At 37.1% G+C, this 26754-nt stretch overlaps 2 protein-coding genes across 5 annotated transcripts in view; both read left to right on the forward strand.

The window, feature by feature from the left end:
- LOC115449462 (solute carrier family 23 member 2) overlaps nt 1-6495 on the forward strand; it is a 32663-nt gene extending 26168 nt beyond the window's left edge. For both annotated transcript variants that reach the window (XM_030177295.2, XM_030177296.2), the window contains 5 exons: nt 2160-2299; nt 2840-2987; nt 4326-4547; nt 5040-5157; nt 6249-6495. In XM_030177295.2, coding sequence (XP_030033155.1) covers nt 2160-2299; nt 2840-2987; nt 4326-4547; nt 5040-5157; nt 6249-6333 — 713 coding nt within the window. In that variant the 3' untranslated portion in view covers nt 6334-6495. The remainder of the gene's footprint in view (nt 1-2159; nt 2300-2839; nt 2988-4325; nt 4548-5039; nt 5158-6248) is intronic.
- A 7117-nt stretch (nt 6496-13612) lies between these two features.
- The window catches only part of LOC115453077, a 58835-nt gene continuing 45693 nt past the window's right edge, over nt 13613-26754 (forward strand). For 2 of the 3 annotated variants that reach the window (XM_037437825.1, XM_037437826.1), the window contains exon 1: nt 13634-13801. The gene's annotated coding sequence lies outside the window, so the exon portion shown is untranslated. Of the gene's footprint in view, nt 13802-26754 lie in introns of all 3 variants that reach the window. The other variant, XM_037437824.1, reaches the window with a different exon arrangement.

Below are 26754 nucleotides of genomic sequence, written 5' to 3' on the forward strand. Positions count from 1 at the left end.
AAGAGCTAGTTATCTATACTTATAATAAATCTGTAGAGAGGTCAATTCTGTACATGAAATATATTTCCAAAATAACTACCAGGGGGTGATTAGGGATCGATGCTGATGCCAAAAATGCAATTAGTAAAATTTTTATATGTCTGTCTGTCTGTATAACCGTTATAGAAACAAAAATTACTCGACGGATTTTAACGAAACTAGGTACAATTATTTTTTATACTCCTGAGCTGGTTATACTATACTTTTCATCACGCTACAATTAATAGGAGCAGAGCAGTGAAGAGAAATGTTAGGAAAACAGGAGAAGTTACTCCATTTTTTAAGCTTCCGTCGCGTGTGCAACCTTAATGGTTAAAGCTACACAGAAATCATGTATGACGGAAATGTTCTCCTTAAAATTATATAAAAAATATCCCACGACAGCATATGTCTATCTTTTATGGTTGACTTACAATAACACGTGTAACTCCCGATCAACAGCTATGCTATATAAAATACCGAAATCGTCATAGGTTTGCCTATAATATTAGAGGACATACCACCATACAGTAAAAAAACATTCCGACAAATTGAGCACCTCCTCCATTTTTGAGGTCCGAAATCCACGCGGGCGGAGCTGCGGGCGGAAGCTAGTAAACAAATAATAATATGACATCCAGACCCTATAAAAAAATTTGTGCAGTATGCTTCAGATATTATGAAAGACTCACCACAAAACTTCCACTAATGTGCGGACCAAACGCTGGGACCAAATAAATGTCTCCGTAACAATGTATCATTAATTTGTAATAAGCCAACAATGTGTACAGTAAATCTTATTTAAACTTTAACTACAATGATAACTGAGCGGGTCCTCAGTATCCTATTTGTGAAGACCCAATGACAAATTAGCAAAAAAATGCACGACGAATTGATAATCTTCTCTTTTTTTTAAGTCGGTTAAAAACAAGTCGTTCGGTGGCTTTCAATGATGTCTCGTTTTACAGCCTCATTCTTAGTGCTCTACGTTACCTATTCATTCATGTGCTCCTAGTACCGCAGGTTTAACTAGTACGTTGTCTTCCAATAATTACTAGTGGTTCGCCCAGTAGTCAGTCAAAAGGCGACTGCCGAATTTAATATATTTGTAACACATATTATACATAAACTGTATATTTTACACTCCTCCTTATGAACTTTAATTATGCTAAATTTCGCTCACCTCCGTGCGCGCAATGTGCTTTAAAAGGGGCACAAAGATTTTGCTTCACATATTAATATGTACCTAAATAGAATATTATTTAACTATTTTTCTTCATCATCAACCACATGAAGTCTACTGCTGACCTTAGGGCCCACTAATCATTTTCCGGCTGGACTGTTAGGAGCGTCTCATTATCTTATATATTCCCAAATTAATAATCCAGTAGTGGCGCGATGCAGAAAATCCACCGCAGTGTTATTTCTGTAACCCTAGTAACATACGGGACTAGTATTGATTCGGTTAAACGGGATTAGTTATAATGCAGACAGACTGGCTGCTCAGAAATATCTTTTACATTCATTGTCTAGTATGTATTCTGGGAAGTCAAAATATAGAAAATATTTATCAAAGTATACTCGATGTTTTAAGAATAAAGGCTTGTTTCGCTTGTCGGAAGCCGCAGTACTGTTTGGTATTGTTTCTATATCTATTTGAATACTTTATACAAGTACGTAATTTACATAACTTTTTTAAGAAAGGGTTGTTCTTACGATTTAAAACTTAACATAACGCGGTTTTAGCTAAAGTAAACTTATTTATCGTATACCTATAGTCTAGTTTTGGTAGACACATAATTCTGGCGACCGACGAAGAACGCAATGTCCCTTTACTAGACAGACGACTTTATTTTGAACGCAATGTGTTTAATACTTATTGCTAGGAGCAGTGAGTTTACTTTGCCATGCTACAATATATCTCTTGAGCGTGTTTTTAAATCGTATCTGCATTTTTGTATAGTTTTTTAAAGATTTATACAAAATGATTACTTACTTCGTAGATTGTGTAGGATCTTATAAAGTCAATATTATCACATCAACATAATAACTCTAGAGCATTGAGTATGGAATTCAAAAATAAATCCTGACATAGCATTCTCGTCCTTGTTACTGTCAATATAACTGCCAATTTTTTCCAGCCGCTCCCCCTCCTCCGCTTCACGCTATCAACCGCGGACTCGGCACAGAGGGCCTGGGCACGGTCCTCGCTGGACTCTGGGGCTCCGGCAACGGGACCAACACCTTCGGAGAAAACGTCGGAGCCATTGGTGTTACTAAGGTAAGACCAACTATTAAATTAAGGGGGGAGCTTGCTAATATGAGTATCTAGTAGCCGTCTTACTTAATCGGATTACTGAGCCCTGCATGACACTCGTTATTAAACCTTCGTCATAGAATTTTCAGTTCAAATTCATACTAACTAACAATTACACTAACTACAATATTCCTCAAACCATGGCACTTAGCTAGACTGATCAATATTATTACGATTTATCAATTGCCATGTTTCGGGGTACATTGTTTTGGTGATTAATGAAAAAAAAACATAACAAAACTATGTGACACAATAATAATAAAAATAGAAAAATCGATGGATTACTACACAGGTTCTTGTATATTCGAATATTGTATTTAGTGTAAGTCTAATATTGTAATTAGCTTCAAGCCTTTTCCATTTACAGACATGTAAAAGAATACGCCTAAAATTAAGAACCTACTCTTTTTTGAAGTCGGTTCAAATATATCTAAAACTCTTCCACAAGCAATCCATTTACTAAAGACTTCACGCTGAACTAACATAACCGGTGGTATGGATCAGGTTGGGTCCCGTCGCGTGGTGCAGTGGGCGGCGGCGCTGATGGTCCTGCAGGGCGTGGTGGGCAAACTGGGCGCGGTGTTCATTATCATCCCGCAGCCCATCGTGGGCGGACTGTTCTGCGTCATGTTCGGAATGATCTCCGCTTTTGGTGAGTTACATTTTTTTATTGTTAGATTGATAGAATTGGTACGTATAAGCATTGGTGTAGCTACAGATTATGTCAAGAGGGGTAACAGGCAGGATCAAAAAAATACTTATGTAATTCAACAAGACGACTGCATGAGTGCAAGCCGTCTAATCCATAGATATAGAGAGTAGCCAATGCGCTCATGCGCTGATGATCAAAATCACTTACCATTAGGCTAGCGGGCTAGCTCGTCACGTCATTCAATTATATATATTTATTATTGAATGACGAGACGAGCTAAGCGTCAGCGATACGACCGCCTATAAACAGTAGAAACATCATCCTACACTTGGAATAACATAGTACTGTTTGGTATACCACTGCGCTCGCCATCCTGAGTCTTGAGATGTTAAGCCTCATTATGTCCAGTAGTTACACTGGCTACAATGTGAATATGCAAATGGAGGTGAATATCGGCAGAATGAGATAAAATGAACGTGCGGCCTTATGCACTTTATAGATATGCGTTCCGTGATGGCTTCAATACAGCTTCAGCATAAATGGTTTATCAGGTGTCGTGTTCCAATAAATTCGAGGCGCGACACGATGACACATTTTACACCACTGATATTCCGATACACGCCTGTCACACTTCTACATTAAAAAATCTCTTTCTATTTATAAATGCATTTTGCTATTTACATTAGCAACATAATATTTATATGCGTGTAAGTAGGTACATACTACATACAATTCGAACATATTGTTTTAGTTCCGTAGAACGTAATTGCCTTCGCATAAACGATCGCTTGTATGTAATATGACTTCGTACAGTGATTTGAAAGGTATTATTAGTTGTAGAATGTAATTATTTAGCTAGCGACTTGCAAGGCTTTTATTAGTTAGATCGATACCAAACTTCACAGGATCATCTTCTAGGCTAATCTGAATATTACTTAAAAATCTCATTCAAATCGCTCCATCCCGTTTTATAATCCATAGAGAACATATCACACGCATTTATTTTTACACATAAGATTATTATATTAAAATAAAATGATTTATTCATCACGTAGGCGAATGTAGTTGCGCTTACGATAAGTAACATGAGAATATTTTAATATTATTCCAATTAAGTCGCTTCTATAACTACAGAAATTTTATATTGGACTTAAAATAAATGAAAGAGTACGAAGTAAACAAAGAAGCCAGCTCGAGCTGGCAGGAAAGAAGAAATAAAAAAGATGTATATAATCCTCAGATATAATCTTATTTAAAAAGGTTTATGGTAGTATCCCATAACAACGAAAAGTCACCGAGACACTGCCACGAGACAAACGCTAGATCCCTCCCTTCCAGGTCTCTCAGCTCTCCAGTACGTGAACCTGAACAGCTCCAGAAACCTGTACATCATCGGGTTCAGTTTATTTTTCCCGATGGTGCTGACGCGGTGGATGGCGGCCCACAGCGGTGTCATACAGACCGGTGTGAATGCACTCGATGCTGTGCTCCAAGTTCTGCTGTCCACTTCGATCCTCGTGGGAGGTGTTGTGGGGTGTTTGTTGGATAATCTCATACCAGGTAATGCTATTGCTGGAGAAGGATTTGAATCTTTTTCTAACAGCAAAATGTTCACGTCAATACACCGGAAAATGGTGCTCATTTTGTTTTGTCATAAGTTCCTATAGTCTGTTTTACTCACGGAAGCCACGATTATTGCCACTCATTGAGGATAATAGTGATGATTCTGAATAATTAGTTTTAACCTATTTTAGTCCCCGACTATAATTAACTTGTAACAAATCTAAACGAAAAAATATTAAATAAGATTATTGATGTTTCTGAATTGGAATTAAAAAATCAGAATTCATACCATTTAAGAGAAACAACAAGGTCATGTTTACGTAATTATAGGTTGACCAGAAAAATAAAAAAACCAGCTTCGGTAGCGACACTTTTACTTTTTCGTTATAAACTTTATGTTGTTAGTACAAGAACTAAATTTCATATTTGACACAAAACGTCGAGGTAATTCAATTTCTGGTCAAGATTTACAAGCCATATTCCTTTCAGGTACTGACGAGGAGAGAGGCCTGGCTGCCTGGGCCAAAGAAATGTCATTAGAAGCAGCGGGAGCGTCAGAACATGGTGACACGTATGACTTCCCTATTGGCATGAGTCTCATAAGAAGGTATGCAATTTTGTTACATCTTTGATTATAAACGATCTAAATCTTAGTCTTCAATCCCGAGAATAAACCTGTAAACATAAGACATTTGTTAAGTATTACATTAAAAACTTTATTCCGATTACTCCATTTTCGAGATTGGTCGAAAAAGAGAGATCAGGATTTTTATTAAAATCTAGAAAATTATAAGTAGAAAGAGAATCGCCTCATAAACTCTCAAACACTTATGAACTGTAAAGTAAATTGTGACCGTCTTTGTGGCGTAGTTGTATTGCCTGCGCGGTATGACAGCGCTCGAGTCCTGGGTGCAAATCTCGGGCAAAGTGTTATTTGGGTTTGTCTGCTCTATGTCAGCCCGGAGTCGGGAATTTGTACCCGATATTGCAATAGACTCGCCCTCTATAATATCAAGGGACGAAACACATATAGCGAAAAATCGGTACCCTGGTTGAATCTCTATCTACTCCTTCTGGGATAAAGGTGTGATGGGTGTTTTGTTAGTTAATTAAAACATTATCTACGTATTTTTACGCTGCACCTGTCACCCTGATGGTGAAGCTCATAATGATTAATGAAAAGTCTTTTAAACCGGAACATATCTATTTACGAAAAGAAATATACAGAGTTACTTAAACAGGCTACTTATCTCACGGCAGTAAAATTTCTGCAAAGCATATTAGTATGCTATATTTCAATTCTAGATTTAAGACTCATTCTGTAATTTAATAAAATACGAAAATACTCCTTCCTTCCACAATGTTCTTCAGTGCTATGACTTATCCTCCTTCAAACGAGGTTCAATTTTTTACGGTAAACGGCATCTTAGCTGTCCCCTCGTCTTGCTGACGTCTGTAGGCGACGGCAAACATAACCATCAGGTGGCACGTTAGCTCGTCTACCTTCGGACCCAAAAAAATTTACTCCAGCTTATTTGTGACGAACATCGAAAGATACTATTGTCCCTGTTAGTCATGGTTGTATCAGAGGTGTTTCTCCTGCTAATCTAATGTCTTTAGCAATCAATGCACTTTGGATTATGAGTTAATCTGCTTCGTAATCTACCTAGCCGTGTCTAAAATACCTTATATTTTTAGGTGGACGTGGACGTCGTATCTTCCCTTCATGCCGACGTATGAGGCTGGCAAGTTTACAGCACTCTTCACCAAGAAGGAGAGCTGATGACGAAATTACGAATAAAAATATACATGCTTGCTGCTGAATGTTTTGTAGGTTAAGTTGAATAAATGAATAGTGAAATAAATGTAGTCGTCTGGGTTTAATATGCATTTATTATTAAAGTAGTACATAACACATAATTGTAATAAAATTACATTGTTATACTTCGAGATTTTTATTTACATTATAGTTTTATATGTGTGTGATTTAAACAGTTACACATATTTTTATATGAAAACTGTGTGATAATCGAAATAAGTATTATGGTATTAACATTACTAAGGTATGTTTATGCATTAACAAAGTTGTCGGTCTCATAAATTGGGACATAGTGACGTCACAGACCATATTACCTATTTTACACCTTTAAATAGTCGTCACCACAATTTTCGTCTTCCATTGACCTGAGAAACCAATTTCTGTAATACACTCATGCTGACGTTAACTCGTCACAATTCCTTTTAAAATATGACGAAGCCATATCTTTTTCCAGACTACGATCATTTACTGAACATTTTTCTTTAATGTCTCATAAGTACGCACATCTTTATCAACAAAATAATCAGTTGAGTCATGCTTATAAAGATATTTCATTTCTTTGTAATTTTGCGTGAAACAGAGCTTCATTTTACATACAAGGAATTATCTAACTGCATTCGCACACAACATGACAATGTCGAAAAAATCTTTTGATATATATTAACGCCCTTATTCATAGACGTTTTTTATATAAGGACGGAGTAAAGCTGTGATAACAAGTCTGTTTCTTAGTGCTGATGGCGTGGCAGCCTTCGCAGTGCGTAGACATAGGGCCATTGTGATTGGCTAATATTGTTGTATCTCAACATTAGCCAATCACAATGGCCCTATGAATAAGAAGGTAACTTCATAGTCGAAGTTAAAAATATCTTTATTTAAGGTTATAGCTTAAGGTCCATTTTTCATACATTTTGTTTCACCTTTAATCTGGGTAACTAAACAAGTATTGACAAGTAAAGAATTTAAATTCACGTCTAGTTAGTGATTAGTTCTCGCAGTTGAAAGAAAAACGTAAAAATAATTAATATGCATGGATATTTCGGCCTTTAAAATTTCGTCGTATTAAATATTAAAGGCCGAAATATCCATGCATATTAATTATTTTTACGTTTTTCTTTCAACTGCGAGAACTAATCACTAACTAGACGTGAATTTAAATTCTTTACTTGTCAATACTTGTTTAGTTACCCAGATTAAAGGTGAAACAAAATGTATGAAAAATGGACCTTAAGCTATAACCTTAAAATGAAATTTCCAAAGCTTCTATAAATCGTATTGAACCTATTACCGCTTCGGTATGTGTTATCGCCGTGAAAAAGCGAAATAATTCCTTAGCAACATCATATTAACCAATACAAAAAGTCTATGATATTTGAAGTGAAGTTTTCAATTGATGATCCAGTCTAGTGTCTATCCGTATTTTGTTCTAAGTATATAATCATCTTCAAACAACCCAAATGTGCATGCTAATACACTATCAAAGTTTAACAGACTACAGTGGCGAAAGGTGAAGTTACGAAAAGGAACCCGACATAACATATACATACTAATATGCATAGATGCGGTCTACAACTAGTTCTAATGATAATTAGTTTCTATATAAAGGCAAGCCGGTAGGAATCGAGCTGTATGGACCCTTCACCACTGATACACTATCAGACTTGCACAACTGGTATATCGCATGACCCCACCTGTCAGCAACAGAAATGCTTGTTATATTCGCGTCCATCGCAGTGTTGAGTGGCATTTGGAAACGTCAAAGGAAATTGAAACATGCATCAAGTGGAATAATGAACATTTTGGGTTTCAGTAATTCGTGCCAGTGATTACTTATAGTAAGCGTCGGTTCGATCAGGTTTGCTTTTTTGTATGTGCACGACAATGTGACCCCACAGCATCTGATGGTAAGAGAGTGAGGTCCAATAGAATGACGACTGACGAGAGATAATTACCCCTCGACAGTCGACACAATTATGCCGGCAATTATGGTGTCATCGTGTCATATGAAACCTTTTTATCTACATTTTGCCGCCTTGATATTGCGTTTCGTATGGTCTGTGAGTTTCCCAAAACCGCAATACATCTTTCATTCCAAATCCTTATTCTTACCTCAAATGGTGTCAACAATGGCACACTAACTTCGATGATGTGAGCACTCATTGGAAGGGGTGACCACTTACAATCAGGCGACCCCCAGATCTTTTGTCCCACTTATAACTTGTTACTGATACATCCCAATAATGAGAAGTCTTCCCTAAAATCCCTTCACTATTCGTTCATGTCTGTCAATCACTTACTAAATGTATTGCGTTCTTTCTTATGGGTCTTATCTTACTTATCTTACTAATATTAAATGCGAAAGTTTGTAAAAATGTTTGTATGTTTATTAGAAGTAAACGCAACAGCTGAACGGTTTTGGATGAAATTTGGCATATGGATAAACCATGTCCTGGATTTACATAAAGACTACTTTTTATCCCGGTAATTCTCTCCAATGGGAAATTATGTTTTTTTAATAAGATATTTAAAATAGACGGCGCTAGCGTCGTACACGTGACACTATAGATTGCTAGTGTTTTGGAAATTTTTGTAGCGGAATAGGCTTTCCACGCGGGCAAAGCCGCGGGCAACATATAGTAGGCAATAAGTCTGGAAGTGCGGATTATCCGAGACCGTATGAATGTTGGCGCGAAAGCGAAGGAAATCCTTGATATGATGCAATACGAGAACTTACATTACCCGCTAGTTTATACGAGTCGCTGTGCCAAAACATTTATTTGTTCAAACATTTTTAAGATCTTAGTTTCGTTTGACCTAGATTTTACGCTTCAGGGAATGTCCTTGTATGAACTTTATTCTGAATAATTTATTATATCTGCATGTTGGGAAATTACATCTGAAATAATTGTCGTAGTTTGTGCTATTTTATTGAATAGTTGAACCATTAATTTACTGAAGGATAAAATGAATTTATAACCCAATAGTCGAGTGGTAACAAATGGTATAAAGGAGACGTTTGGTAACAAAAGGTATCAAATTTGATTCGTATAACAAGTAAAATGTTTTTTCTTAAAATATTATATTATAAACACATAGGCTCGATGCTTATCACATTGTGGGTCAGACACACACATGGCGAAAAATACGCGTCTTGATTTCAACTCTGCCTACCCCTTCTGGGATAAAGGCGTGATGTGTGTTTTAATAAAAAGAAATCTTTTGGAAATCATATTCATGGTTAAATGTTTTCCGTAATATTGACATCGTAAACAAATATTCATGAAATAAATAAGCAATGCGAATTAAAAAATATTTTTTCGTTGTTTAATATCTCGATAAGTTAAATTCTTGACTGAGGCATTAAACAAAACCAACAACAAATATGATAAAGTGTAATAAATACTTCAAAACAAAAAAGTTGTTCCTTCATAAAAGTATCTTCATACATTTTTTTCCTTAATCAAACCTTTTCAGTAAACTAATAGTAAGTAATTCTTTATTCACTAAGCACCATTTTTCTTGGATCAAGATCATCATTTACAACTTTCAAGAACTGATAGCATCTTGTGTATTCGGGTGATCGTTCAATAGTCAACGTTTGTTTTTCTTGTAAGCCGGAATTATTGTATCATACCATGGAGCGTTTTCATCAAACTTGCCAGAAACGTAAACAAATATATACCCATTCTATTCATTGCATTTGATGTAAGTTGTCTTTTTTTTGTAGGGACATGGAAAAGGTACCCCACCGAGGGGTGGCCCAAATAAGTGTGTCGCCTTCCGGGATCAGCCTGTGTATATTCAGCTTCATCAGGCCGACACAATTATGTCGACTACAGAGGGGCAATCAATTTCGCCAAGTGCGTTCCGTCCCATGATGTGATAGTGTGCGAGCTTATCGTCCTACCGGGCACAAATTCCCGGCTCCGGGCTGATACTGAGCAGAAAAACCCAAATATCGCTTTGTCCAATCCGAGATTCGAATCCAGGAACTCAGAGCGCTACCGTAACGCGCATGCAGTACAAGTACGCCGCTGAGGCAGTCTTATTTGTCATTTTATTAATCAACATGACAGTCTACGCCAAAGGAATGGAATATCGCGAATTAAATATGTAACAAATTAGAAATTTATCTCAGGTCTTTACTAACAATAGGATTACTAAAATGAATGATTCATAATTATTGTGCATCTCGTCAATCGACATTCTACTGGACCCCACTCCACTTACCAGCAGGTGCACTGGGGTCACTTTATCATGCTAGCATAAATATAATGCTGGTATGTTATCAAATCCATTAATGAACTCTGTCGATGAATCCAACCTCGCCTTTAAACGTGGAAGTCATTACACTATGTCACCGTGAAGAGCGTTAGAAGCCGCCAGTGATCAACTGCCGAACGGTCGCGGCGGATGCCATTTAGTATTATACATTGCATTTGTAATTTTCTTTGTAGTATTTATTGAGCTTTGCAGCTTAAATGCCATATTAAGAGCATCATCATCATCATCATCTCAGCCACAGGAAGTCCACTGCTGAACATAGGCCTCCCCCAAGGATCTCCACGTCGATCTGTTGGAAGCGGCCTACATCCAGCGACTTCCTGCGACCTTAGCCAGGTCGTCCGTCCACCTTGATTAAGAGCATGCCAGCTGGTTAATTATTTCCATAATGAACGCAAACAAAACACTTTATTTCCCTTCCCGCGCCACTAAGACCATTTTGTACGTACACACAGTTTACATTTTTGATACAAAGCTAGTGAGTAAACTTTACAATGGATTTGTTTGCTGCATCGCTCCACTTTGATGTATGTTGTTAGAGATTAATGTGTATTTTCAAATCTGCTTTTTAAATCACGTATTACAGGGGATTTAGTTGAAGTTCAGTTAGTTCTTTGCCCCGCTTCTCATTGTCTGCATTATAATGTAGGTATTTGGTCTATTTTAGTATATTTTATTTCTTTTAAAGTAGACATTTTGAACTGGTTTCGATCATATTTACCGTATCTTTCATATTAGATTATTTGAACAGAAGTATTACTAACATTATAATTGAAATTTTAAATGAACATGTTTGGTTGTTTGTTAAAAGTAATTGCAGAAACAGCTGAACGGTAATGGATAGAATTTGGGTAGATCATGTCTAAGAATAACACATAGGCTATTTTTATATGGATAATATGGTCCCAGTTAAATAAAGGACCTCTAAATAAGTGACTCTGACGTCGAACAATGTTTTAGTGAATTTAGCGGGAAAGGCTTTACAAGCGGCTGATGCCTCGACCAACACCTACTTTGATTATATTTACTTCGAAGTGTTACATCCACAAATAAATGTCCCCAGCTCCAATCATCATTATTTGATTATGTTAGCATTATCAGTATGGCATAAGGGGTAAAATATGCGTCAGTAACACGTCGGACGCATATTCTATCTCTTTATTTGTCTAGATATAATAAAATACGTCTGGATTTAGGTCACCTACATTTCGTGACGTCATCGGTGACGAATTTCGACTTTGTTCTTATTTGTCTAGTTTTATATGACTTGAAAGATAAATTGTTTATCATAGAACATCATTTGTTGAAACCATTTTTTGAAACGAAATAATTTATTTAAACCTGTAAAATATTATACATTATTTAGATTCTGTCAATATTAACTCTACCACCAGTTCGGAAAGCAGTTCTCACCAGAGAAGAACGGGTAATAAACTCTGGTGTTGCTCTTTTCAACATCAGTTTAAGGTGGAAACTAAAGTACATGGTAAAGAGAAAAAATTACAATTGTTTTTTTTTTTTATTGCTGTTTAGAGCAGTTCATACTAACTTTTTAACTCTATTTCAATCATCACTCAAATGTAATAATTATTTGTTTTTTAATTTTAATTGGCCTAAACACTACGTCTATACTCCAGAAGCTTAGTCTGTAAGTTATGATCAGACATGCTTGACCACTACATCCATGGTATTCTCGTTGTTTTTTGTGATAATGTACAGTAAGCAACCAAAGTAGCAGAACAAATTACGAAGACGAACACAAAAATGCGATGATATGCGAGTTGAAGTTATTAATTTGTTGTATTACTTACACATGTGACTACGAACATAACACACATCATGTTTATTTTTACCATTCAGAATTTAAATCTAATAGATTAATTAAAAATCATTCAATAATCTATTAAACTATTATTAATCATTCCACAAAAAGCAAAACATTTCAATATCAATGATTCACGAGAGGGCATCGACGATACAGCGCGAGGATAAACAATCGACATTCACTGTACAATTTGTCAACGGGTTCCATTAAAATGTAAACAGTATTGAAGTGTATTTATTATGCAAATTTTCTTGATTTATACGTTTATTTTCCAGCGTAAATCTTTCATTGGATTATTTTGAATGTTATGTAGGTACTTACTGGCTTGCCGGCAAGCGCAGCGTTCGGAGTCTACTTACAAGGTGGACAGACGACGATAAAGATCGCAGGAACAGGCTGGATGCAGACTGCTTCGACTGATCCGTCTTGAAATCATTAGGAGAGGCCTATGTTTAGCAGTGGACTTTATGTGTCTGATGATGATGACTTCCTGGTACCTAGTACCCACCAAAAGAGCCTGAACTTATCTTAGTGGTTACGGATTTATTTCTAGAATATTCGGATCTATTAAACCTACGTAAAATACTAAACCCATTTTAGCAATTCTATTCCTAATAAAAAACTACACGATTATTATGGGATATTATTTTTAGGAAGGACGATGTTCGAAATTCAACCAATTATATATTTTTTTGTCCATGAAGGATAAAGGAATCGTTCCCATACAGCTATAAAGTCTATTTAATTAGTCAAAGCGCTTCATGTGAAGATTTCACATTATTCTTTGTATATTTCTGTAATACAGTGTCTAAGAAATAGACATATGAATTTAATTAGATTTTTTAGACTCATTTACTATGATGTATGCTATTGCGATTTTTGACGTACTATTATGAATAACCAAAATATTCATCGTTCCTTCTGCTGCGACGCCTCTCCTTCAGCCCGCTCTTGCTGCATAACTAACCTATCCTAATCAAGTGTGTAAATCGTTTCGTCACCTCAATTTCGCTCAGCCATAATTTACGGTTCAGATTCAGGTACGAACCCTGATCCTTAACCTAAAAAGCATTATGATTAAGAGCAGTTCATGCACCGGCAGTGTTTGAGTGTTTACACGTCGGCGCACGCACGCTAACCTGTTGGGCGGGGGGATATCGACCGGGGCGAGGCAGTCGCGCTCGGAGCCAGCTCGGAGACGCTCGTCAGCTCGCCAGCTCTCGAGTCCCGCCCGACCCCGCGCTGACACCCGCGCCCTGTGACCGTGAGTGTTGTGCCAGACATGTTCCCGGCACACGGTCTGCCGCAGTGAAACAATTTCAGGTGAATATATTTTTATTATATCGATTATCGATACCGCAATCGATTTTTAAATCTACCTTCAATAAATCTATTTTGAGATGTCAGTGATTATTGGATGTTCGGTGCGTGCGCGGCCGCATTGTGATTTAGAACTGGGTTTATGGCTGGTATTTCCTGAAAACATATTTTTATTATTGAAACATCGATATCGATACCTGTTTACCTCGAATCCGATGTAACTTGAATTGTTTGACGCAATACTATTGTTTTTTAAACATGTATTACGTCGAAATTTAATTAGTTGCGGTTTCGATTGGTTCTCCACCATTTTGCGAGCGCGCACTGCGTAGAACCGATCGCCTTTAATACTATTGTAAAAAGAACTATTATGTGTAATCATTCGTAAAGTTGGGTGATGTTGGCTAGAATATTAGCGGTATTTAGTCTAGTCTAAAATCGTTTCGTTATCGTAGACTGTACTAGAAATAACGATCGATGAAGGCGTGAGAACAAAGGTACCGTCAGCGAGATAAATGTCTAGACGCCGTTGCACCACATTTGTTTAGGCTTCAAATTATGTGATAACATTAAACCATACAAGTAATTTTCTATAAAATTGAATAATGACACGTTTAGGTCACTCGCTCGATGTTAGGCCACAACTTTTCAAAAAGCAACGGCAAATCTTTAAAACAAAGCTTCTGCACAGTATTGCTCTTATTTTGACATCGAAGTCTCATAATGCTCAGTAAAACATATCTTTTGGCAATTGGAAATTAATCTATGAATTACCGCTGTTATTTTAACCTTTATAAAAGACAAAGAATTCAATTAGTGTGCGTGGGTCGGAAATCTATATCCTAAATGTTATACGTTCAGATATTTTAACTTTAGAAGCTGTTCTACACATCGCAGTCACGGTAACACAGAGAGAGACTAATTTAGGGATACATTCGTTTCTCCTCTAAGTATCTATGGGAAGGTGGCATGAGAGTACATACCAACATTCGTAATTTACGCGTTACATATCTTCTTGGTGGTCCCTAGTATGCGAATGTCTATTTGAGCCATGTCTTGGTGGTAAGTTTTTAGTGTGCGAATGTCTCATAAGACAGGCCATCTGCTGCCGCTTTGTCTATTACTATAGCCAAGCAGCATGTAAAAACATAACCATGTTTCTGATTAGTGGTTGTATTAGCGTGCGTGATTCTTACCCATTTCATGATGTCCTACAACGAAACAAGAATCATCACAATTACCTATTCCACCACAATCTATTTGCTTTATTCAAATAAATTATTTAACACCATATTTGTTCCAATAATCTTTTTATTTATAAAGTTAATTTAGCAATGAACTTCCAGTGCCGGAAAATGCCAAGCGCTATAAGGAAAATGCCTATAAACAACGTACGATAGAAATCACAATGTTCTGCAACAGCATTGGTATCTTTGTGTTTACCCCGACGTAACAAATTGTTCACAGATATGAATATTGTTCTATAGGGCATATTCTTGTGAACAGGGTAGTTGTTGTTTTGTTTTCATATTGTTTTCTACGCAATAATGTGAAGAGGGAAACATTAAAACTGATTGAAAAATGAGGCAACTATTTGTTTGATGTATCATTTTGCAACTCTTGCTGAATATGGACCCTGTGGTTGGGGTGAATTAAGTTAATTTTACAATAAATTAAGCGTAAAAATAAAATTTCTAATTATAAATTAAATATGTAATTCGTAACACAGAAATGAATGCTGTTGCCATATTATAGCATATCGCTGGTGATTATATTTTATAACCATCCGGATAGCGACCACCGTACACAAGGTGTTAAAACCCGTTATAGTGTGTCACGTTCCGGTGTACAGGACGGCATAATTGTATCAACTGCCGAGGGGTAATCATCAGTCGTCAGTCGACATTCTATTGGACTCCAAATACAATCAGGTACAGTGGGGTAATTTTACCGTGCTCGTATGTATAAAACTATCGTGACCTTACACTTATGTCAATTGATGCGATAATACATAAGAAATGAGTGTAACTTCAACCTTATAATTACAACTAAACGCCAACAAGAGAACTAGACAAGATACTTCATCTTAAAACAGAGATTCTCAGCGGTAAAGGAAAGCCGTTTCCGCTTTGAGATAATAACCGCAGTTCAACTCGAGATGCGTATCCGAGACGCCTTTTAGCTAAGCCCTTGAGGCTTCAACCATCCGCTGATAAAATTAAGATTAATAACGAACTCGGGGTAAAATATACTTTTTTTAGGAAAATATTTTTGTGTAAAATATTTGCCGGCCACGTGGTGAGAGTACCGAATGTATTTTGTCGGGATATATCTGCTATAAATATTTAAGATATTGTATTTTGAAATATATCAGTTAATTTAACACGCGAAAACAATTGAGAATTTTATAATTCATAGCTTATATAGTAATGCCCATAATAAGACGAAATGTTTGATTACTAATGGTATCACAATTTCTTTTCCTTTTTAAAGACTGAGACTTCCAGAACCTTTCGCCTAACAATGAGCGATAGTCATACAGCCCAACTCTGCCCAACTCGAACCCAAACTGTCATGTTTTTGATTGATTGCCGCTTGTCACACTCCACCCTTATCAGATAACAGTGATTGTCCCAACAAGGTAATCCGGCTTTTTATTAGATTATCATATAGACTCCGCGCTGTCGGCAGTACTTGTAATTGTATGTGCTGATACCTTATCAAAGGCTTTCACTAAAGCTTGGTCCGTGCTTTGATAAGCGGGTACGGAGACGGAAATACGCGGTGATACGAAACAGCTAAAGTAGATTTATATGAAACTAGGTGTTGACGACTTCAGTCGAGTGGAATGTCTTACTTTAAATATATAAATCACTGGGGCAATCTGTAGCGCCATCTAATAAAAATAAAATCTTCGGAAGCAATCTCTGGGAATAAACATTGTAGTAATATCTTATGTCTTATGGTGAGCGCAGTGGAATATCACACAATACTTTATAATTTAAGGTTTTGTTTAAGGGTACTGTTTACGGGTAGTAGTGACGCTTAGCATCAAGTCATCGGCACGCATGTCTTGGCGTTTAGTTGCCTAACTATTAAAATATATAAGTAACATTCAAATAATATATAAATAACGTTTAGACGTTTAACTATCGCCACTCTTGATATGAAACGTTGGTAATATACACTCGTGCCTAGGCTTTCTAAGTATTACCATTTCCAGCAAAAGTATTTGTGTACGAAAGCATTCTGACTCCTTACAGCTTTTCCGATAGCCTGGAACCTTAACAAGCTTGCCAAATACTTGGCTGTATCGATAAAAGCTCTTGCCAATTTATCCTGTTAAAGTAATCAGAAGCTAACAGCAAAAGTCCATTACAAAAAAATATATGCGAGCTTCCGACGAAAGACTCTGTTCGCTAAGTGTTGATTTATTTATGTCCCCTAAAAGTTCTAGGCTAAATGCCAGACAAAGCTACATAATTCAGGGCAGAATGAACAAAGCCTACGCGTAATATACTAGCCTTTTTATTTAGATAGTAAATATAGTTCCAACCTTGTTGTAACTTTTCGTTAGTTGAAGTTAATTATTATTATTACTGGCCAAAGGAAAACATGGCGAGGAAATTATACGTGAGAGTTTTCCATAAAAATAATAGAGCGTATGAATTCCGCTAAAAATGTATTTGCATTTTTGTTAAACTTATAACTTTTGGTCACAGAAAAAATGTTTGTATTTTAATAAAAAAAATGTTTTACGTCAATAGATATTGTCTATACTATTTCTTAAACATACATATTTATAGGATCGCTTATCTCAAATGTTTCTTAAATTAATTAAATTTTCCTTTCCTAACTTAACTAAATCAAATTATCCTTGCTTCATGTCCGAATTGTTCCGCTTTCTACAATACCGAATATTTAAAAAATGCAAATTAATATTCCTATTTAGCGCTGTAGCAAACTTGTTTGAAGTTCGTAGCGCCGACCGTAGCTCGTAGGCGGCTACAGCCTGCGCTACACAGTTGCTACGACGCTCAATAAGTAGATTTAAGTGCCAGCCGGAGGGCACCTCTTATTCCTTTTGCAAATTGGTTTATTAATTAAAATGCCTTAGTTTATTGAAAGTTTGCAACTTAAACAATATGTAAGGGATGTGGCTGGAATGATCTAGCCTTTTTACCAAAGTGCCTATAAGTGGAAATGCTAATAGACAAATGTATAAAAACTGCTATACTTGACAGATTATTGTCAAAAAATGTATAAGATTTATTTATGTGTGAATTCAAAATTTCTTACATTGAAAATTATGATAGATTTTTAGTTTTCGGGAATAATGCCTTTCAAAATTGTCTAATGTTTGCGTGTGTGATGTTAACCTCTAAACTCGAAACACACTGAAATAAATAAATAAAAACTGTCATTATTGTCGTATGGGATCATTAGCTATTGATTTATGACAACTTTTATAATCGCTCAATAAACGGGTGGAAGTAAAAACTACGTAATGAATAAATGATGAGCCGGCGGTGTCCTCGACCTTTGGACGACATGCATCATTAATTATGGTCTCTTTTAATTGCTGTACTGGTAAACTGTTGACTCATGTTTTGCAGGTTTTAGGCATTTAAAATGTCTGCTGTGTGAAATCTATATTAATATAAACTAGTCGGGGTATATCTTTCTAGATTAGATATCTATTATTTTTGATATAAGCATGTTTTGTATTTAATTTAACAAATTGTGGAACTGTTTATGGTTCCATGGTTGATTAATAAAATAGATTATTATTGGTGAAGTTTGTGTTTGTAAAGTCGCTAGAATGACTGCGTGGATACTGAATATTTTTACAAAAAAAAGTCCATTGCTGGAATGCTGTGGACGACTTTTTGTTCTGGGATAGCTGTACAAGCCAATTAGCAAGAAGAAAGTTCAAAGATAGAAAGGACTTTTTTTAGAAAATATTCATAATGTAACTTCAAACTTCCTTACATATTATAAAACCATGACCTTCGCCGAGTCTGTCTGTCTGAACGCTGTAAACTCAAAAACTACTGAACGGATTTTGATTGGTATGGAGATAGTTTAAGATCCTTAGAAGAACAGGAAGGAAGGAAGGAAGGAAGCCTTAGAAGGCTACCTTTATCCCGGGAAAATATATAGCGGTACTTTTATCCCGGAAAATTATTTCACACGGGCGAAGTTGCAAGCACAAGCCAGCAGTGTCGAAGTCTATATAACCCGATTTCTGCCGGCCTTCCTTCCCTTTTGTAATCTATTGAAAATCTAAGTATCATTAGAAAGATTTGTAGACCGCATTCATGCATAGTACCTATATGTAGTGTCGGGTTCTCTATCAGAAAATTTGATCCTTCGCCACTAAAAGCTACATCACTATAAGAGGAAAAGAGACAGAAACAGTCCACTTTTCACCGAATGATAACGAGAGTAATAAGCAGCATTTTACGAGCAGTAAAGATTTGCAATGCAATAACATAAATACGGGTAATGGCTCGGAACAAGATGTACGTCTCAACATCCATGATCCACTTCAATGTACTATGCGAATTGTATATCCGCATTTGTAATTTTTAGCTAAAGTGGCAGTGGGAGAAGGTTCTGGAATGAAGGCCACGAACTGGCAAGCGCAGCTGCGGACGTCCACCCACGAGGTGGACACATGACCTCACAAAAGTGGCAGGAGGTCGCTGGATGCGAGCCGCTTATAATAGGTCGATCTGGTACTCTTTGGAGGCTCATGTTCGGCAGTGGATATCGTGCGGCTGATGATGATTTGTAAATATCATTAACAAAATAATTAAAGGCCATGTAAGAAAATAAAGAAAGTTTAGTGGAGAGTAGAACGGACTGCCAAAGACCCAGGATCAAATGTTCAATCCCCTCCTCTGCACGAACACACCTTTGACTTCGATGTAAGGAGTTGATTTAGGTGGATGGTTGGGTTGTTTAAAGTGACGGCCTGCCTAAGGAGGTCTGCCAAACACCACTAGCCCAGCATGGTGGACTAAGGCCTTAATTCTGTTTCTAGTAAAGTATGCCAGTCCTTAGTGGGACAAGAAACTTCACTGGTGGTAGGTCTCTCATATCTGAGAGTCCGTCTGGGTACTGGGTAGGTACCACCGCACTGTCTATTTCTGCCGTCAAGCAGCAGTGTGTATTCACTGTTGTGTTCCGAGTTAAAGGACATTGTAGCCAGTGTAACTACTGGACATAATGAGACTTAACATACAGTGGCGAAGCGTCCATACAAGCCGATTCCTACCGGTATACCTTTTGTATCAATTCGTTAAATCGTAACTCGCGCCTTATAGTGTTCGAAGTGAACCCGGCCGCGCCTAGCTTCCCTCGCGATATTGTTGTGTCTTTCACACGCAGCGCGGTGTCTTTTTCTAATCTTTTGGAAGTGACGTAAAAATACATGTGTGCGTGCGTGTATATGTACTTCAGGGTAACCCAAGAATTTGCGGCTTAATGTGGCCAACATTGGCGCGAAATTTTTTAATAATTTAGAATGTATAATTAGTGTTTGTGTATAGTGTGGGTAATTAATTTTTGTGGGGCTCTTTTAGATAAGTACCTATGTGCAAAATATGTGATTATTTGTTAAATTTAGAGTTTAGACATAATGTTTATGTTAGAAGGAAATTATTATGTATTATGATATTTTACTGATTTATTGTGAACAGCGTATTACATGATAATTGTAGAAAAAAATATTTCCTCGGGTTACCTTTTGAAAATTTTCACCCTTCGCCACTGTTAACATATCATGTTAAAGATGGCGATCGCAGTGGAATACCAAACAATACTTTCTAATTCAAGGTGTTATATGGTGTGTTTACTGTTTACGGGCGGTCGTATTACTTATCATCAGGCGAACGGTAAGCACGTCTCGTCATTCAAAGCAACAAAATAATCATCCAAATATTTTCACAACCGTTCGCATTTATGATAAGATTTCTCTCAACACATAAATCTAGACTTTAAATAAGGAGAGAATATACCAGGATCAATACGTGCCTACTTAAATAGAACGTCTGCGATCTAAATACCCTGCGAACGGGAATGACGAACTGGGTCAAGACCCCTACACCCCCACAGGAAGCGGCGCGTGAACGTGTAAGAAAACATTTTATTTAAAAGGCAATATTAATAGATTTTATACAAGTAAATGAGAATAAGTCATTTGCGTTGTAAGGATATTGCAGCCAGCGTAATCACTGGGCATTATGGACTTAACATCTCATGGCAAATAATTTTTATGAACTACACAAAACCATATATCACAGCTTTATTCCCACAGGGATAGACAGAGGTAACCAAGACAACCACTTTTCGCTTTGTATTCAAACCCATAATATGATAGAGGCGAGCCCATCGTTATATCAGATGCAAATTCTAGACTGATACTGAGTAGAAAAACCCAATATCACTTCGCCCGATCCGGGTTTCGACCCTCGATCTCAAAGCGGTGGTTGCGGTAGTGGTCGTATCGCACACAATAATACGCCACCATGCCAAACTATCAACATCGTAATCATTTACTATGAAAAGTTATCGCTTCCTAGAGTAGTTGTATAGACGCCATAATGACTAAATATGGTGAGGTCACGTCCCCCCTCATTATAGGAGTCGCAATTAAACCGTTCGAGTGGACGCCTGTTAGCTGAGGCGCCATGAATAACTAATGAGTGATGTCACGGGGAACCTTTATACCTATCTAACCTATAGTTTGTAGTGTAAGGATGGCGAAACAATGGCACACGTGCCTGATGGCGCGTGACAAAACAATTGGCCACGCGAATAATATTCCTAACAAAAACATTGCTAAAAAGGCGCACTTACATAATAAATTCGGTCCTGTGTAGCACTTCACAGGCTATAATAAATAAACCTTTACTTCTACTACTTTAATAATATTTTTTGTTAGTAACACCTTCACGTAGAAGTCGCTTCCTCGGCGATGGCCGTACAGGTCATATTTTTAAATAAAATAAGGGCACGTTTGTTAAAGGTTCGCCATCCCTATTGTAATGTTTAGGCACTATTGTAATGTGAAAGTCGAGTTGCAACAGCTCGGCCAACATAATACGATGTCTAGTTCCATTCCATACACGCTCTTCATTACCTAAATCTATTTGGTGTTGATACAAGTTTACGTTTCCGCTTGTATATGTTTGGCGGTACTACAAAATTTAAAAAAGGCGGTATAGCTTGCAATGGCAAAGTTTTCATAAAATCGATTACCGGCTTCTCTTACGTAACTTATGTAAAATGTAATTATTATAATCATTGGAACGATTCGCATCGTATTTATGCATCGTATTTATTATTAGTACCTGTAAATTGTGCCAGTTTCCCTTTCAGAAAATGTCATCCTTCGCTACTGATAAATTGGTTAGTAAAATATAAAACCTCGCCATGTTGTGGTATATTATGAAACTATTTTCTTGTACTGACAGTGTTAACTTTAAAGTGTTTTAGCAAAAGTGGTTCCCCTAAAGTAGGGTGTTCGTATTCCTGGTTAAATACTAAATATTTTTTCAATCCGAAGTATTGTAGTCTTCTTTTCCACCTTAATTATAAACACCGGGAACTAATTCGTTAGTTTCGCAATGTTAAGTGATATTTAATTGCAAAAATTATATGGTGACGCATAAACGCTATCAACTTGTCGCATCATGTAACTGATAGTCGCAATGCTTTTCTTTAAGGTCTACACGCCTTTTACGGTATCACACGGGCAAATTTTTAAAAATGGATTTTGGTAAACGTCCTCAGCACAAATTGTTTAAAGTCTACAAGTTAATAACGGGTCAGGTTCCTTAGACAAGATTATGTCCAATAGTTACACTGGCTGCAATCTCCTCCAAACCAGAACACAACAGTTACTATGGAGCACTGCTACTTGGCGGCAGAAATAGACGTTGGTACCTAGCCAGGCGGACTCTCACATATGAGAGACCTACCAACAGTAAACTCGTCAATGCTGTCGGAATCCTTTAATCTACTTACTGTAGACGTCACAGCCGTGACCTGGGACAACTAACTGGCAAACGTGACGTAGGTATCAAAGGTACCTAGCATGTATGAACGTCGTTTGCTATAAATCCATTGTCTGTCACAGCTGCGGTATTGTTTTCTCGTATTTGGAGAGGCGGTGATTCAATTCATGAAGCTAAGCTAAAAAGGAATATGTTATTTATTTGAGTGATTGGTTGTATTACAAGCGCGGTACGATATCGCTGTCAGATCTCTTGTTTAAATCCCTCATCAGGCAGTGATTTTCTCCTCAGTATCCTGAAATCTGGAATTTATGCCCGATATGGCAATAGATTCGCCCCCTATTACATCATATAACACATAGCGAGTATGGATGCCCTGGTTGCCCTCACGAGACACAAAATGGCGGCAAAAGGAATAGTTTCTTGCGCAAAACTCGATCGCGTCTGTGCAGCGACTAGTTCGGTTTTACACCATCGATCATTAGAGTGCAAATGGCTGCCAAAACGTATAGAACATATATAATAAGATGTATAGAACGAGTCATAAACGTATAATTTATTTGTACCGATAACATCAAAATGATTTGACTCGCTAATAAGTTTCGTAGTAGTGATGCATCATATTTTATGAATGTTTACTTTAGAAAGATGTACGGCGTCTCGGATCTCATTAAATAAATATTTTTATAAGCGTTTCATAATATTAAATTGTTTAGTTTATATTAACAACGTCTAATAAATCTAGACAGTTGCTCGTTTGTTTGAGTAATACTAAATGATTAGTTGGCTTTCGCTATGATGCGTTTTCTGCTAAGCAAGAGAATGTAAACGTTATTGTTTCGGTTAAAGAGATATTGTATCCAATGTAATTACTTAACATTAAGGAATATGAGAAAACAAAAACACTAACTAAAATATGTGTTTTCCAACAAGTCTTGCTGCGGAAATCGAATCCAAAACTTTATCACTCCGCTCTTTTCTCAGATAACCACGTTCATACTTGTTTTAATATATGAGGTAATCCGATTACGTTCCCTGCCCAGCGAAAGGAGAGGTAACCAGGATCCTAGTACTCCGTCGGGAATTCACGTCCAAGCAAGTATTAAACCGGGATTGCTTTAAGCCCCGTTTTATATGTTACAGAGACCCTCGGCATAAGATGGACGATTTAAATCCCTGGGGAACAATGGATCAAATAATATCCCAATTAGGTATCATAACCACAGTACGACGACAAATGAATGCGTGAAATATATAAATATAATGAAAACAAAGTAATACTAATCAATTTAGTTAGAACTGTACTCTCTTAGCTTTTGAATTTCACGTCTACGGAAAGAGAACCCACAGCACCTGATGGTGAGCGAAGTGCGGCTAGATAGAATGACGAGAAATGGGTACCCTTGGACAGTTGGCATAATTATACCGGCCTGTTTGAAACCGTATATACATAGGATGATCCCGCACCACACATGTATCATGGCGGGTTTTACACCTTGTGTACGGTTCTCGCTATCTGGTTGAATATAAACATCCTACCACCAATTCTGTCTGTACCATAGTATTGTCTATTTCTTTAGTAACACTATGTTTGAAGTACACGGACGTAAAAGCATTCGCATGTAAAGATTAGTAATTGAAGCTCGCGAGGGAATTTCATTCCACTAACATGCAGCTGACCTAGATAGCTCGATAAGCTAATTAAGTATCGAACTCGGCTATTAGGTAGCGCTGTGGGTAGTTTAGCTGGGCTCCCCAAGCGGATAGAGATAATACAACGTGACAGCGTGTTATTGTATTATCCCGGCCCATATCCCGCATATGCTATCCCTGGAACAAAGAGGAAATTACTTGGTTCTTGAAAGAGCCAACAAGGCGGGACGGCGACGCGACGCTGGGGCTCGACTGTATGTAAATTTTATTTTATTTTATTTTATTTTATTTTAAGGACAAAAAAAACCGAACGTTGACCACGACGGTTCTATGTGTCATGTTAACTAGTACATTACAATTGTTTACGTTCTGCTACCGTCGCGTCGCAGTCGCGTCACCGTCGCGCCGCCGTCGCGTCGCCGTCGCACCGCTGCCCCACCCCGTCCGCTCTTTGACAAAGCCATAAAATTCAATGCAGCGCTATGTAATTGAAAGTTTGATGTTGCTACTGTTTATGGGCGGTCGTGTTGTTTACCAGACAAGCGGTTTATTTGTCTCGTTAAATATATTCAAAATCAAAGTGCATGTTCCTTGGAGTTGAACGAGCGTCTGAGATTTCAACAATGAAATATCGCTAATACAAATCGGTGTTATTATTCAAAAAGACGAAACATTTATGCAATGTCAATTTACCCACTTTAATCGCTCCTTTAAAAATAGGCTATCATTAGAATTGTTGCATATAATTCTTCATAAAGCTATAACCAAGACTGTAGTACGTAGTAGTAGTAGTCTAGTCTTCTCCTTAATAAAGATAAAAAAAAATACTATAGCCAAATTAAATGAAAAGTGAAAGTATTTTTATTCGTGCCGCACTTGACAGCACTCGGGGAGCACTCGTGTATCGTTCTGCATTACTCAACGAGTCTGACAACAAACAGACGCGCAGATTGTTTGCATTGGATTGTTTGATGCCAATGGACGCAAATGGATGTAACGAATATATACTGTTATCTGTCAAAAACCTTGAGTTTATATTCTGAGTCTGTCTAACTTTCTATACAAATAAATCATATGAAATCACAGATTCCGAAATAAAGAGTATTACCAAGCTTATGATTTTTCTGCCCACACGACGCAAAACACACTTTAAAGCATGTTACAGAAATGTTTAGTTTTTTTACCCGACCGGCTGCCTAACTTCAAACCTCCTAGAATTCCAATTGCAGACAAATCGTGATAGAAACCCCCTCCAAAAATGAAACTTAACTCAAAATCTCCTTAAACTTATTACAAGAATAAACTCACTATATCTTTACTACAGATAAATAATTAATATTGTCAATAAAAATGTAATTTGGTCACACCATTTGTATAATACATACCATTTTCATATAGCAGTGGACAGGGCACATAGCTCGCAGAACTGATGGCTAATGGGGCACGAATATTCTGGAATGAAGACCACGAACTAGCAAGCGCAGTCTAGGACGTCCACCCACGAGAAGACCTAAGACAGACAGAAGACCTAATGTAAATTGCAGAAGGTCACTGGAGGCGGGCGGCTTCCAATAAGTCTAACTGAAATTCTTTGGGGGAGGGCTATGTTCAGGCAGCATGATCATATTCATCGCCATATAAATTTGACCTTAGAAGTATCAGTACTATAGAAAACTTGTAACCCTGAGTCACTGTAAATACAAGGAAATCTATCGAAAATGTATCATCGAGCGAACTGATTCAATATTCGTTTCCGATCCAAATATTCGTCTGTTTTATTGAATGCTGAGTGGTAAACATATCGGCAGCCGATTTACGATGAACGCAATACTAATATGCCTGTAGTCTAGTGCATCCGCAATGTTTGATGAGAACGAATCATGAATGAGTTTCAGGTTTAGAATATTGTGGGTTCCAAACACAGTTGTTTCAATGTGATGAATTCTGACAAGGTATCGAATTTGTCTATTCTGGTGTTAAGCGATAGTCATCAATTGTTGTTACATTAAGATTTAATGTCCAATACAATACATATAATTATGTGAATACGGATCATAGCATTATTGTTAGTTAGTGAAACCTTCGAAACTAAGGTTTACTGTTTACTCTAACAAACAGCGTTTGTAACTACATTTTTATCTTTTTATAGAGTGTGGTTGTAATTTTACAAATATGTCGCTCCGTACGTCCGATTTCGCCGATATTCACTCACTTTTCAAGATTTTAAAATATTTTATTAATAAAACACTAGCCCCTTTAGACAAGAACCGACAAAAA

This window comes from Manduca sexta, chromosome 12 (genome assembly GCF_014839805.1).
Source record: "Manduca sexta isolate Smith_Timp_Sample1 chromosome 12, JHU_Msex_v1.0, whole genome shotgun sequence".
Lineage (NCBI taxonomy): Eukaryota > Metazoa > Arthropoda > Insecta > Lepidoptera > Sphingidae > Manduca > Manduca sexta.